The 15156-nt window shown below is 40.4% G+C and overlaps 2 protein-coding genes across 5 annotated transcripts in view; one reads left to right on the top strand and one right to left on the bottom strand.

Moving 5' to 3' along the window:
* The window catches only part of LOC133545263 (BMP/retinoic acid-inducible neural-specific protein 3-like), a 1164151-nt gene that overhangs the window by 570920 nt on the left and 578075 nt on the right, over window positions 1–15156 (bottom strand). The gene's annotated exons all lie outside the window — the stretch shown is intronic.
* The window catches only part of LOC133545234 (calcium-activated potassium channel subunit beta-3-like), a 29307-nt gene continuing 17907 nt past the window's right edge, over window positions 3757–15156 (top strand). The window contains exon 1 of the mRNA XM_061890625.1: window positions 3757–3895. Coding sequence (XP_061746609.1) covers window positions 3810–3895 — 86 coding nt within the window. The 5' untranslated portion in view covers window positions 3757–3809. The remainder of the gene's footprint in view (window positions 3896–15156) is intronic.

Here is a 15156-nt window from a genome sequence, read left to right on the forward strand (position 1 = left end):
TTATCCTTTCGGTCATGACCCAAAGCTCATGACCATAGGTGAGGATGGGAACGTAGATCGACCGGTAAATTGAGAGCTTTGCCTTCCGGCTCAGCTCCTTCTTCACCACAACGGATCGGTACAACGTCCGCATTACTGAAGACGCCGCACCGATCCGCCTGTCGATCTCACGATCCACTCTTCCCTCACTCGTGAACAAGACTCCTAGGTACTTGAACTCCTCCATTTGGAGCAGGGTCTCCTCCCCAACCCGGAGATGGCACTCCACCCTTTTCCGGGCGAGAACCATGGACTCGGACTTGGAACTTGAAAAATAAAACATCGTTCGCAAATATGACCGAGGCCGTCATGTCCGTCATCGGTGGTCCAAGGGGACCCTGAGGAGCAAGACCTCCACACGCTGAAAGGGCGGCATAGCTCGGTTGGTAGAGTGGTCGTGCCAGCAACTTGAGAGTTGCAGGTTCGATTCCTGCTTGTGCCATCCTAGTTACTGCCGTTGTGTCCTTGAGCAAGACACTTTACCCACCTGCTCCCAGTGCCACCCACACTGGTATAAATGTAACTTAGATATTGGGTGTCACTATGTAAAGCGCTTTGAGTCACTTGAGAAAAGCGCTATATAAATAAAATTCACAATAATTCACAAGTTGGCACGTTGTGAAAACAATGCTACAGACATCACGCATGGGACGGTTTGGTAAGTAAGAATTGTTTTAGTTATATTGTAAAAGTTACCCAAACGTTGCTGGGGCAGCAGGGTGGACCATGTGCCTCACAATATGAAGGTCCTGAGTAGTCCAGAATTCAATCCCGGGCTCGGGATCTTTCTGTGTGGAGTTTGCATGTTCTCCCCGTGACTGCGTGGCTTCCTCCCACCTCCAAAGACATGCACCTGGGGATTGTTTGATTGGCAACACTAAATTGGTCCCTAGTGTGTGAATGTTGTCTGTCTATCTGTGTTGGCCCTGCGATGAGGTGGCGACTTGTCCAGGGTGTACACTACTTTCCGCTAGAATGCAGCTGAGATAGTGTAATAAGTCTCTTATTCTTTTTAATAACATTGTTATTCTGAAGCTAACATATAATAAATGAAATACTTCGCACCATTAATGCGACTTCTTGGATTGATGGAATAAAATGCATGAGAATGTTTTTAATTTTGAACGTTATTTTTAACCCTGTGATTACCAGCGGAATCATTCATTACTTATCCTGTTAAGCAATGTCAGCTAAGTTTTATCCGAGAGCCAGATGCAGTCATCAAAAGAGCCACATCTGGCTCTAGAGCCGCAGGTTCCCTACCCCTGAATTACAGGATATTATTAATGGAGTTTGATCATTTCCCTGGACTGGCGCACTAACATCATGTGGTTTATTTTGTACATTGCGACATCTAGTGGACACATTTGAGAACAGCAGTTTCTTTCATTTAACCTTCCTCTTGTGTTAGCTTACTGTTACCATCTCTTATGTTAACGGGTCGGTTTTGACCCATGTTTTAAATCAGCTGTAAAATACACTAAAAACAATTATCCATCATCCAATTTGTTTCTCATCTCTTGGTTATCTTGTTAAGCTTCCTTATCCTTGAAAATATTGGTTTTAATATTTTTGGTTTGGGCCATTGGGCCTTTTTTTGTCAGTGTACCCCTCGATTTCAATTTTTAAAAATGGTAAAACGAACCTCAAGAGAATCATATAAATAAAAAAAAGGTTGTTGTGTTACCTAACTATTACTAAGGGGTATTAGAACACATCTCTTAAATAAATGTGTTTTGTTTATTTTTTTCATTTTAAGAATTTGAACTATAGTAACATCTGTGGTGTTACGGGTCAATTTCGACCCATATATATTTACTTCAAGAAAAAGGCTAAAAAGTATTTTTTGCAGCAACAGAAATTCAACATAAAACAAACAACAACCAATCAAGCAAATGAAACCAAGATAATTAGATTACTAGTTCCAAAACTTATAAAAAAAAACAAAATCAGATTGGCAAAAAGTGACACTTTTAGTGTCCGTCTTTTGTTTGTTTTTGTACAGGATAACAAGGTAGAATGAGAATCCACTAAAGCTCACATGATTGGGAGAGGAGCTGTTCAGTTTTGGCTCTTATCATTGCTTTATCATCTTATTTTTATAACCGGGTCGAAACCAACCCTAACAACACCAAGGGCATAATTTCTACCAGAGCATTTTATAATTTAGTGAAAAAAATTAAAATGTTTTATTTTGTTGACAAAGAGGTTCCTGACAAAGTCAAAAAGCTTTGATGCAAAAAAAATAAATGTATGTGGTGTTTTTATGCATTTAACCTTCGTCTTGTGTTAGGGTCGGCACCGACCCGTTTTAGTTTTTAAATGCATAAAAACACCACATACATTTATTTTTTTTTAATCAAAGCTTTTTGACTTTTTCAGGAACCTCTTTGTCAACAAAATAAAACATTTAGATTTTTTTCACTAAATTATAAAATGCTCTGATAGAAATTATGCTCTTGGTGTTGTTAGGGTCGGTTTCGACCCAGTTATAAAAATAAGATGATAAAGCAATGATAAGAGCCAAAACTGAACACACTGACAGCCGGCTCCTCTCCCAATCATGTGAGCTTTAGTGGATTCCCATTTTACCTTGTTATCCTGTACAAAAACAAACAAAAGACGGACACTAAAAGTGTCACTTTTTGCCACTCTGATTTTGTTTTTTTATTAGTTTTGGAACTAGTAATCTATTTATCTTGGTTTCATTTGCTTGATTGGTTGTTGTTTGTTTGATGTTGGATTTCTGTTGCTGAAAAAAATACTTTTTAGCCTTTTTCTTGAAGTAAATATATATGGGTCAAAATTGACCCGTAACACCATAGATGTTACAATAGTTAAAAATCTTAAAATGAAAAAATAAACAAAACAGATTTATTTAAGAGATGTGTTCTAATACCCCTTATTAATAGTTAGGTAACACAACAACCTTTTTTTATTTATATGATTCTCTTGAGGTTCGTTTTACCATTTTTAAAAATTGAAATTGAGGGGTATACTGACAAAAAAAAAGGCCCAATGGCCCAAACCAAAAATATTAAAACCAATATTTTCAAGGATAAGGAAGCCTAACAAGGTAACCAAGAGATGAGAAACAAATTGGATGATAGATAATTGTTTTTAGTGTATTTTACAGCTGATTTAAGACATGGGTCAAAACCGACCTGTTAACATAAGAGATGGTAACAGAAAGCTAACACAAGAGGAAGGTTAAAAACTAAAACGGGTCGGTGCCGACCCTAACACAAGACGAAGGTTAAAAAAATTCAGGTTAATTTTTTTTACTTAGCAAACTCATCCCGCAGGACGGGTAAAACTGGTTACGCGGCCCTGATCTGGGCCCTCGGGCCGTACGTTTGCCACTGCTGCTTTACAAAAATAAATTTTGAAAAGTCCAATGAATGATGGCAGATGTTGGGATTTGGCAAACGACACATTGGTCGAGCCTGCATACATTAGGAATAAGTGCATGAAACAACCCCGTGGTAATCAGGATCCAAACAAGCGGTGACATTCGCCTCGCCCTCCCAGGTCCACCGAGAGGCCATTAGCATCCTACCTGGCTCACCTGTCCTCGTTTCCGTAGCGACGACGAGAGCGGGAGGTGTTTTGTCGCTCACCTTGGTAAACAACAGGGTGTTCCCTGGCGAATAAACAGCCAGCTTGTCACCGCAGGCTGGAAGATAAAATGTTGACAGAAGGTTATTTGACTTTCAGATAGACACCGGCGAGCTCGTTAGCTGGATACCAGGACCGAGGTCGGAGTCGCCATGTTCCTGAACACGGCCCCTCCTCGGAGATCGTTTAGCATCCCAATTAACATCAACCTGCAGGGTGCACGCAGGCGGCAGGCGCGGTAAGAGAACCATCGACCGGACCGATTGTTAGAAAAGCCAGCTCAGCTTGGACTGCTTTGGGTTTGCACGCATCCTGCTCTGGTAGAACTGCTCCATTCAAGTCGGGCAGCAAACGGTGGCTGGGTTATGACTTATAAACAGAGAAACAACCCCGGAGATTAAAACCTTAAATCTTTTCCCGGACCTGCAGGGTGCAGGGCTTGATAAATGTGGCTATGTATCATGTTTTAAGGCACCGGTGCCAAAGTCATGGCCCCAGGGGTTCAAATCAAACCCCGTTTCCATATGAGTTGGGAAATTGTGTTGGATGTAAATATAAACGGAATACAATGATTTGCAAATCCTTGTCAGCCCATGTTCAGTTGAATGCACTACAAAGATAAGAAATCTGATGTTCAAACTCAGGGGTCTCAAACATGCGGGCCAATTGCGGCCCGCACTTTGATATTACAATTTAATGTATGTGCGGCCCGCTAGTTTAATATGAACGGAACTTCCCAACGTTTCCTATTTGCACGGGAGTCCCCCTTGATATCAGGGTATCCATTCTCTGGTAATCCCTACCGATTTTTACCCAATCAACAATACTCAGGGGGTGCCGCGATGGCACTGTTTTTAACGCCCTCTGAATCCTGTACAGACTACGTGCAAGCCTATTTAATTGTTACATTTGGCTGTGTGTGATGTTGCAAGACATATTTGGTCAACAGCTGAGAGGGTCCGTAAAAAATGTTTTTAACACTGTTACAAATATGTGCCAGACTGTGAAGCCACACCAAACAAGAATGACAAACACATTTCAGGAGATAATACAATATAAACTGAACAGAACAAATACCCAGAATCCCATGCAGCCCTGACTCTTCCGGGCTACAATGCACACACCCCCACAATCCCTAATTGCGTTGGTTGAGGTTGTGTATATTGTAGCCTGGGAGAGTTTGGGCTGCAAAGTGTCCTGGGTATTTGTTCCCTTGTGTTTACAGAAAATTATTCAACCCCCACACAATTTCGGTGCTTTAGCAAGTAGGACATTTATTCCGTATTTTGTTTATAGTCATATCAAATAAAGATGCATTAAATAGACAAATGCAACTTGAATTACATTATATTTTGTAACATACCAAACAGTGTCATTTCTCTTAATTGACAAAATGATTCAACCCCTTGAAGATCATAACTCTTAAGAACAGAATTTCAATAAGGTCTTTTCAATCAGGTGTTGAAAACACCTGTAGATGTGATTAGAACCATAACGAGCAACAATAAAACTGATTTGAAAAAGACTGTGACGCTCAGCTTCTTGTAGATGGTCAAAGGTGTATTTGCAACATGGTGAAGTCCAGGGAGTGGTCAAAGAAGTCAAGAGAGGAGGTAATTTCTCTCCATAAGAAAAGATATGGATATAAGAAAATAGCAAAGACATTACACATCCCAAGAGACACAATTGGGAGCATAATTCGCAAGTTTAAAGCGCAAAGCACAGTGGAAACACTACCTGGGCGTGGTAGAAAGATGATGCTGAGTGCAACTGCTGTCCTGTATTTGAAGCGTACAGTGGTGAAAAAGCCCCGGGTAACAGCTGAGGAACTACAACAGGATATTGCAGAGCTGGGAACGCAGGTTTTGTCCCAGACAATAAGGCGCGCACTACGAGATGAAGGCCTTCATGCCAGAACTCCCAGGCGCACCCCACTTCTGACTACCAGGCACAAGAAAAATAGACTCCAGTATGCCAAAAATCATCTGGACAAACCCCAAAGGTTTTGGGAAACTGTTCGTTGGTGTGATGCGACAAAAGTGGAACTCTTTGGGCCTACGAATCAACGTTATGTCTGGAGGAGAAAAAATGAAGCTTACAAAGAGAAGAACACCTTTCCTACTGTTAAGCATGGTGGGGGGTAAATCATGCTCTGGGGCTGTTTCTCTGCCTCAGGTACCGGGAATCTCCAGCGCGTTCAAGGCATTATGAATTCTATCTCCTAGCAGGATATATTAGCTGCAAATGTCATGAAGTCAGTGAAGAACCTGAGGCTTGGGAGACGTTGGACCTTCCAACAGGACAAGGATCCCAAGCATACCTCCAAATCAACATCAGAGTGGTTGCAGAAGAAGGGCTGGAAGACTCTGGAGTGGCCTTCACAGTCGCCAGACCTAAATCCTCTAGAAAAGCTGTGGTGGGACTTGAAGAAGGCAGTTGCAGCACACAAGCCCAAGAATATGAATGAACTGGAGGCCTTTGCCCAAGAGGAATGGGCTAAAATACCTGTAGATGGTTGCAAGAAGCTTGTGTCCGGTTATGTATCACCTTTGAAGGATGTCATTACTGCCAAAGGGTGTTCTACTAAGTACTAAAGATGCATGTAACTAGGGGGTTGAATCATTTTGTCAATGAGATATTAAGAAAAATGTCCTTTTTTGGTATTTTGTAAAATACAGTGTTACAATTTAAGTTGCATTTGTCTATTTGACACATTTTTATTTGATATGAGTATAAACAAAATACGGAAAAATATCCAACTTGCTAAAACACCAAAATTGTATGGGGGTTGAATAATTTTGATCACAACTGTAAGTTGTGTTACTGTGCTGATGTTCTCCCAAAATGTTTTTGTCATTCTTGATGTGTTTTTCTATATTATGAAAATAAATTAAAATGGTGATTCCATTGCTGATTTTTGTTTTTTTTACCGCAAAATCTACAGTTATTGTTTCAACGACGTATGACTTTAAATGGAAAAAAATAAATACAAATTTTGTACGGTAAAAATCAGGCAGAATAAATTTTTTTTTTTTTTCCATTTATAATGAAATTATACAGTAAACTTCTGGTGACTAAGCTGCCATTTCCCCCCTAAAAAAGACAGTGGTATTGTTTTTTTTCCATTGCCGTATATTTTACAATAAAATTTGTGTAGATAGTTCTTTTTACTGTAAAAAATACAGATTTTTTTTTTTTTTACACTGTATGTACAAAAATCCATCCAGATAGACAACATTCACACTCAACTAGTGCAGGGGTCGGGAACCTTTTTGGCCGAGAGAGCCAAGAAGCCAAATATTTTAAAATGTATTTCTGTAAGAGCCGTAAAAATTTTTTTTTAACCCTGAACACAACTAAAGGCGTGCATTTTTAAGTAAGACTAACATTTCTAGAATATAATAGGTCTCTTATTGTTTGTAATAACATTGTTATTCTGAAGCCAACCGTGGAGGGGGCGTGGCCTGCGGGCCTGCAGCAAAGCGGGGTGTTGCCAGGACCGGCCTCGAAATCAGTGACAGGTGCGTAGATGGCCCACCTGGGCCTTTTTATCTAATCATATGTTATAAGCATTAGCCAGGAGGAGAGACGGGGTTGGTGCTGGAGCCAGAGCGCGAGCGAGAACGAAAGAGAAAAAGACAATTGCTGGAAAGCAACTGAGAGACTTATTGAAAAATGAAACAATACTGTACACTGCAAAAACTGAAATCTAAGTAAGATGAAATATCTCAAATGAGAGTGACATTTGCTTATTTTCTGTCTGGTAAGATAATTCTTCTCACTAGGCAGATTTTATGTTAGAGTATTTTACTTGTTTTAAGGGTTTTGCTCCTAAATGATCTCAGTAAGATACTACAGCTTGTTTCCGGCATTTTATGACCTATTTTGAGTAAAATATGCTTGAAACTATTTTTGTCCAAGTGTCCAAAACACACCCAGCAATGGTGCACAGGAAGGCGGGGAAGAAGAGGGGTGAAAGGAGGACAAAATGTTCAAAAGTCCCAATTGTGTCCTAAATACCTCCCCGGGGTTCCAGTCCCACGAGTCCCGCCGCCGGCCACACAAGTCCTGGGATACAAAAAATGTCCAAAACGCACCCAGCAAAGTCCCACGGGAAGTAGGGGGGAAAAATGAGAAGAGTCGGCAAAAGTCCCCCAAAATTTTCTAAATACCTACCCAGGTTCGAGTCCCAACCGGGTTCGAGTTTGAGTTTGAGTGCACACTCGAACCCAGGTGGGACTTTTGAACATTTCCCCGACTTTTCTCACTTTCCTCCCCACCTTCCCGTGGGACTTTGCTGGGCGCGTTTTGGACATTTTGGGCATCCCGGCTGGTGGCGGAACCTGTGGGACTCGAACCTGTGTAGGTATTTTGAACATTTTTGGGACTTTTGCTGACTTTTCCAACTTTCATCCCCTCTCCCTGTGGGACTCGGCTGGGTGTGTTATGAACATTTAGGGCATCCTAGGACTTGCGCGGCCATACATAAGATTTTATGTTAGAGTGTTTTACTTGTTTTAAGTGTTTAGGTCCTGAATGATCTCAGTAAGACATCACAGCTTGTAGCTGAGATTTGATGACCTATATTGAGTAAAACATGCTTGAAACGAGAATATCAAATGTTGCAAAGCTGTATCATCAACATTTATAAGTATAAAACTACTTTTTAAAGTAAGAATTTCTTATTTCAAGAATGTAAAACAAAATCATGACATTGACGCAATTGTTTCTCATATTAAAACAGATGACAGCCAAATAGACTTTGCTGTTTTTATTCTAATGAAACAATAGAAAATTCGTACTCGTATACTGTAGTAGTACACTTGTTATTAGTGAGAATATACTTATTTTGAGGTATTTTTGGGTTCATTGAAGTTAGCTAATTTTACTTGTTTTGGAAAGTCTTGACAAGCCAAATTTTCTTCTTCTATTGGCAGATAATTTTGCTTAGTTCAAGTAAAATACCCCGCATTTTTGTATTTTTTTTCTTGTTTTTGAACACTGGCTTTTTGCAGTGTAACCCTGCAACAGGCTCTCATGTCGGTTATTGGTGGTCTGAAGAACCCCCAGGAGGGCAAGACCCACACTAAGCAATAATAAATAAATAACTTCTTACCATCAACGCAACTTCTTGAACAGGTGCGGTAGAAACGGATGGATGGATTAAAAATGCACAAGGATGTTTAATATTTTGAACATCATTTTTAACACTGATTAAAAGTGGAATTATTCATTATTCATCGTGTTAAGCAGAGTCAGGTCAAATTTACCTGAGAGCCGGATGCAGTCATCAAAAGAGCCACATCTGGCTCCCGAGCCATAGGTTCCCTACTCCTGCTCTAGTGTGATGACAATCAACTTATCCCCAGGTGCACGTTTTCAAATATATTTAATATGGTGGCCGTATAAACAACTTTAACACTGTTAAAAATATACGCCACACTGTGAACCCACAGCAAACAAGAATGACAAACACATTTCGGGAGAACATCTGCACCATAACACAACATACACACAAACAAGTGTATGCAACGCATACTTGGTCAACAACCATACAGGTCACACTGAGGGTGGCCGTATAAACAACTTTAACACTGTTACAAATATACGCCACACTGTGAACCCACAGCAAACAAGAATGACAACCACATTTCGGGAGAACATCTGCACCGTAACACAACACACACACAAACAAGTGTATGCAACGCATATTTGGTCAACAGCCATACAGGTCACACTGAGGGGTGGCCGTATAAACAACTTTAACACTGTTAAAAATATACGCCACACTGTGAACCCACAGCAAACAAGAATGACAACCACATTTCGGGAGAACATCTGCACCGTAACACAACATACACACAAACAAGTGTATGCAACGCATACTTGGTCAACAGCCATACAGGTCACACTGAGGGTGGCCGTATAAACAACTTTAACACTGTTACAAATATACGCCACACTGTGAACCCACGGCAAACAAGAATGACAAACACGTTTCGGGAGAACATCTGCACCGTAACACAACATACACACACACAAGTGTATGCAAAGCATACTTGGTCAACAGCCATACAGGTCACACTGAGGGTGGCCATATAAACAACTTTAACACTGTTACAAATATACACCACACTGTGAACCCACAGGAAACAAGAATGACAAACACATTTCGGGAGAACATCTGCACTGTAACACAACATACACACAAACAAGTGTATGCAACGCATACTTGGTCAACAGCCATACAGGTCACACTGAGGGTGGCCGTATAAACAACTTTAACACTGTTACAAATATACGCCACACTGTGAACCCACAGCAAACAAGAATGACAAACACATTGCTTTCCTCCTCTCCAAGGTTCTCATAGCCATCATTGTCACCGACGTCCCACTGGGTGTGAGTTTTCCTTGCCCTTATGTGGGCCTACCGAGGATGTCGTAGTGGTTTGTGCAGCCCTTTGAGACACTAGTGATTTAGGGCTGTATAAGTAAACATTGATTGATTGACATTTCGGGAGACCATCCACACCGTAACACAACATAAACACAACCGAACAAATACCCAGAACCCCTTGCATCACTAACTCTTCAGGGACGCTACATTATACACCCCTGCTAACACCAAACCCCGCCCCAACTCAAACCCGCCGCCGAAAAGAGGCATTCAATTTGTATTTTTATTTTATTTGATATGCCATTGATATTTTTTAATTATTATTATTTAAACCTCGATTTTGAGTTATATAAGCCTTGCTTGGTCAATATTCAATGCAAAATTTGTTTGGGTCCCTATTAAAGGATTAATTTGTTCAACCTCGGCCCGCAGCTTCGTTCTGTTTTAAATTTTGGCCCGCTCTGTATTTGAGTTTGACACCCCTGATTGATGTACAAAAACTATTTTGCAGACTATTAAAGACTGTATCATAAATATCCAATAACCATAAGGCTAGTCGTCCCACAGCGGTCTTTAAAAACAGACAAAATAGCATTTTCAATAACTTTGCCCTCAAGATAATTTGCAGCTTAAAAGCAAATACTGTATAGTTCCCCGAGCTATGTGAACAAACAGTGTACTAAACAAGCAGTACAAGATCCAGGACTCTAGGTGCATTATTGTGGCCAAAATGAGCTTATAAAAAACATTTTTATGGAGATTATTTTAGTTTTTTTTTAGGAGAAAATGTGTTTAAATGCTGAAAAGCTGAAGCTGAACTGAAATGCTAACTGGCTAAATAGCGTCAATGAGCAAAATGTGCGTTTCAACAAAGCTGACTAAAAAGGTTAGCATGCTAAAGTCAGCACGCTAACAGTTAGCATGTGTCAGGTACCGAGTTATATGACGCTGAGGCCTATGCCTCCAAAATAGCTGAGAAATTTAGCATGCTAACAGTTAGCATGTGTCAAGTACCGAGTTATATGACGCTGAGGCCTATGCCTCCAAAATAGCTGAGAAATTTAGCATGCTAACAGTTAGCATGTGTCAAGTACCGAGTTATATGACGCTGAGGCCTATGCCTCCAAAATAGCTGAGAAATTTAGCATGCTAACAGTTAGCATGTGTCAAGTACCGAGTTATATGACGCTGAGGCCTATGCCTCCAAAATAGCTGAGAAAGTTAGCATGCTAACAGTTAGCATGTGTCAAGTACCGAGTTATATGACTCTTTTGAGGCCTATGCCTCCAAAATAGCTGAGAAATTTAGCATGCTAACAGTTAGCATGTGTCAAGTACCGTGTTATATGACGCTGAGGCCTATGCCTCCAAAATAGCTGAGAAATTTAGCATGCTAACAGTTAGCATGTGTCAAGTACCGTGTTATATGACGCTGAGGCCTATGCCTCCAAAATAGCTGAGAAATTTAGCATGCTAACAGTTAGCATGTGTCAAGTACCGAGTTATATGACGCTGAGGCCTATGCCTCCTAAATAGCTGAGAAAATTAGCATGCTAACAGTTAGCATGTGTCAAGTACCGAGTTATATGACTCTTTTGAGGCCTATGCCTCCAAAATAGCTGAGAAATTTAGCATGCTAACAGTTAGCATGTGTCAAGTACCGTGTTATATGACTCTGAGGCCTATGCCTCCAAAATAGCTGAGAAATTTAGCATGCTAACAGTTAGCATGTGTCAAGTACCGTGTTACATGACGCTGAGGCCTATGCCTCCAAAATAACTGAGAAATTTAGCATGCTAACAGTTAGCATGTGTCAAGTACCGAGTTATATGACGCTGAGGCCTTTGCCTCCAAAATAGCTGAAAAATTTAGCATGCTAACAGTTAGCATGTGTCAAGTACCGAGTTATATGACGCTGAGGTCTATGCCTCCAAAATAGCTGAAAAAGTTAGCATGCTAACAGTTAGCATGTGTCAAGTACCGAGTTATATGACGCTGAGGCTTATGCCTCCAAAATAGCTGAGAAATTTAGCATGCTAACAGTTAGCATGTGTCAAGTACCGTGTTATATGACGCTGAGGCCTATGCCTCCAAAATAGCTGAGAAATTTAGCATGCTAACAGTTAGCATGTGTCAAGTACCGTGTTATATGACGCTGAGGCCTATGCCTCCAAAATAGCTGAGAAATTTAGCATGCTAACAGTTAGCATGTGTCAAGTACCGAGTTATATGACGCTGAGGCCTATGCCTCCTAAATAGCTGAGAAAATTAGCATGCTAACAGTTAGCATGTGTCAAGTACCGAGTTATATGACTCTTTTGAGGCCTATGCCTCCAAAATAGCTGAGAAATTTAGCATGCTAACAGTTAGCATGTGTCAAGTACCGTGTTATATGACTCTGAGGCCTATGCCTCCAAAATAGCTGAGAAATTTAGCATGCTAACAGTTAGCATGTGTCAAGTACCGTGTTATATGACGCTGAGGCCTATGCCTCCAAAATAGCTGAGAAATTTAGCATGCTAACAGTTAGCATGTGTCAAGTACCGAGTTATATGACGCTGAGGCCTTTGCCTCCAAAATAGCTGAAAAATTTAGCATGCTAACAGTTAGCATGTGTCAAGTACCGAGTTATATGACGCTGAGGTCTATGCCTCCAAAATAGCTGAAAAATTTAGCATGCTAACAGTTAGCATGTGTCAAGTACCGAGTTATATGACGCTGAGGCCTATGCCTCCAAAATAGCTGAGAAATTTAGCATGCTAACAGTTAGCATGTGTCAAGTACCGAGTTATATGACTGAGGCCTATGCCTCCAAAATAGCTGAGAAAGTTAGCATGCTAACAGTTAGCATGTGTCAAGTACCGAGTTATATGACGCTGAGGCCTATGCCTCCCAAATAGCTGAGAAAGTTAGCATGCTAACAGTTAGCATGTGTCAAGTACCGAGTTATATGACTCTTTTGAGGCCTATGCCTCCAAAATAGCTGAGAAATTTAGCATGCTAACAGTTAGCATGTGTCAAGTACCGTGTTATATGACGCTGAGGCCTATGCCTCCAAAATAGCTGAGAAATTTAGCATGCTAACAGTTAGCATGTGTCAAGTATCGAGTTATATAACGCTGAGGCCTATGCCTCCAAAATAGCTGAGAAATTTAGCATGCTAACAGTTAGCATCTGTCAAGTACCGAGTTATATGACTCTGAGGCCTATGCCTCCAAAATAGCTGAGAAATTTAGCATGCTAACAGTTAGCATGTGTCAAGTACCGAGTTATATGACGCTGAGGCCTATGCCTCCAAAATAGCTGAGAAATTTAGCATGCTAACAGTTAGCATGTGTCAAGTACTGAGTTATATGACTCTGAGGCCTATGCCTCCAAAATAGCTGAGAAAGTTAGCATGCTAACAGTTAGCATGTGTCAAGTACCGTGTTATATGACGCTGAGGCCTATGCCTCCAAAATAGCTGAGAAATTTAGCATGCTAACAGTTAGCATGTGTCAAGTACCGTGTTATATGACTCTGAGGCCTATGCCTCCAAAATAGCTGAGAAATTTAGCATGCTAACAGTTAGCATGTGTCAAGTACCGTGTTATATGACTCTGAGGCCTATGCCTCCAAAATAGCTGAGAAAGTTAGCATGCTAACAGTTAGCATGTGTCAAATACCGAGTTATATGACCCCGAGGCCTATGCCTCCAAAATAGCTGAGAAATTTAGCATGCTAACAGTTAGCATGTGTCAAGTACCGAGTTATATGACGCTGAGGCCTATGCCTCTAAAATAGCTGAGAAATTTAGCATGCTAACAGTTAGCATGTGTCAAGTACCGTGTTATATGACTCTGAGGCCTATGCCTCCAAAATAGCTGAGAAAGTTAGCATGCTAACAGTTAGCATGTGTCAAGTACCGAGTTATATGACTCTTTTGAGGCCTATGCCTCCAAAATAGCTGAGAAATTTAGCATGCTAACAGTTAGCATGTGTCAAGTACCGTGTTATATGACTCTGAGGCCTATGCCTCCAAAATAGCTGAGAAAGTTAGCATGCTAACAGTTAGCATGTCTCAAGTACCAAATTATATAACGCTGGGGCCTATGCCTCCAAAATAGCTGAAAAAGTTAGCATGCTAACAGTTAACGTGTCAAATACCGAGTTTTATGACTCTGAGGCCTATGCCTCCAAAATAGCTGAGAAATTTAGCATGCTAACAGTTAGCATGTGTCAAGTACCGAGTTATATGACTCTGAGGCCTATGCCTCCAAAATAGCTGAGAAAGTTAGCATGCTAACAGTTAACATGTGTCAAATACAGAGTTATATGACTCTGAGGCCTATGCCTCCAAAATAGCTGAGAAATTTAGCATGCTAACAGTTAGCATGTGTCAAGTACCAAGTTATATGACTCTGAGGTGTATGCTTAGAACATCTGCAAAAATAGTTACATGTACCAAGTTATATGACCTATAAACTGTTTGTTTGCAAAATTAGTTGAATTAGTCAAGTACCAAAATTATATTAAACTAAAGAGTACGCCTGTAAAATTTGCTCAAAAGCTTAGCATGTCTCAAGTACCACGTTATATGACTCTGAAGTGTACGTCTGTAAAATTAGCTCAAAAAGGTTAGCAGTGTCAAGTACCAAGTCATACGACTGTGAGGCCAACGTCTGCAAAATTAACTGAAAATGTTAGCCTGCTAAAATTTAGCAAGTGTCAGGTACCAAGTTATACTATACAACTCTGAGGTTTACGCCTGCAAAATTAGCTAAAACAAAGTTAGCATGTGTCAAGTATCAGGTTATATGACCTATAAGCTGTATGTCTGCAATATTAGTTGGAATGGTTAGCCTGCTAAAATTTAGCAAGTTTCAGGTACCAAGTTATACTATACAACTCTGAAGTTTACGCCTGCAAAATTAGCTGAAACAAAGTTAGCATGTGTCAAGTATCAGGTTATATGACCTATAAGCTGTATGTCTGCAAAATTAGCTAACACATAAAGTAAGCATATGTTGAGTACCAGGTTAAATGACCTATAAAGTGTATGTCTGCAAAATTAGTTGGAATGGTTAGCCTGCTAAAATTTAGCAAGTGTCAGATACCAAGT

This window comes from Nerophis ophidion, linkage group LG28 (assembly GCF_033978795.1).
Source record: "Nerophis ophidion isolate RoL-2023_Sa linkage group LG28, RoL_Noph_v1.0, whole genome shotgun sequence".
Classification (NCBI taxonomy): domain Eukaryota; kingdom Metazoa; phylum Chordata; class Actinopteri; order Syngnathiformes; family Syngnathidae; genus Nerophis; species Nerophis ophidion.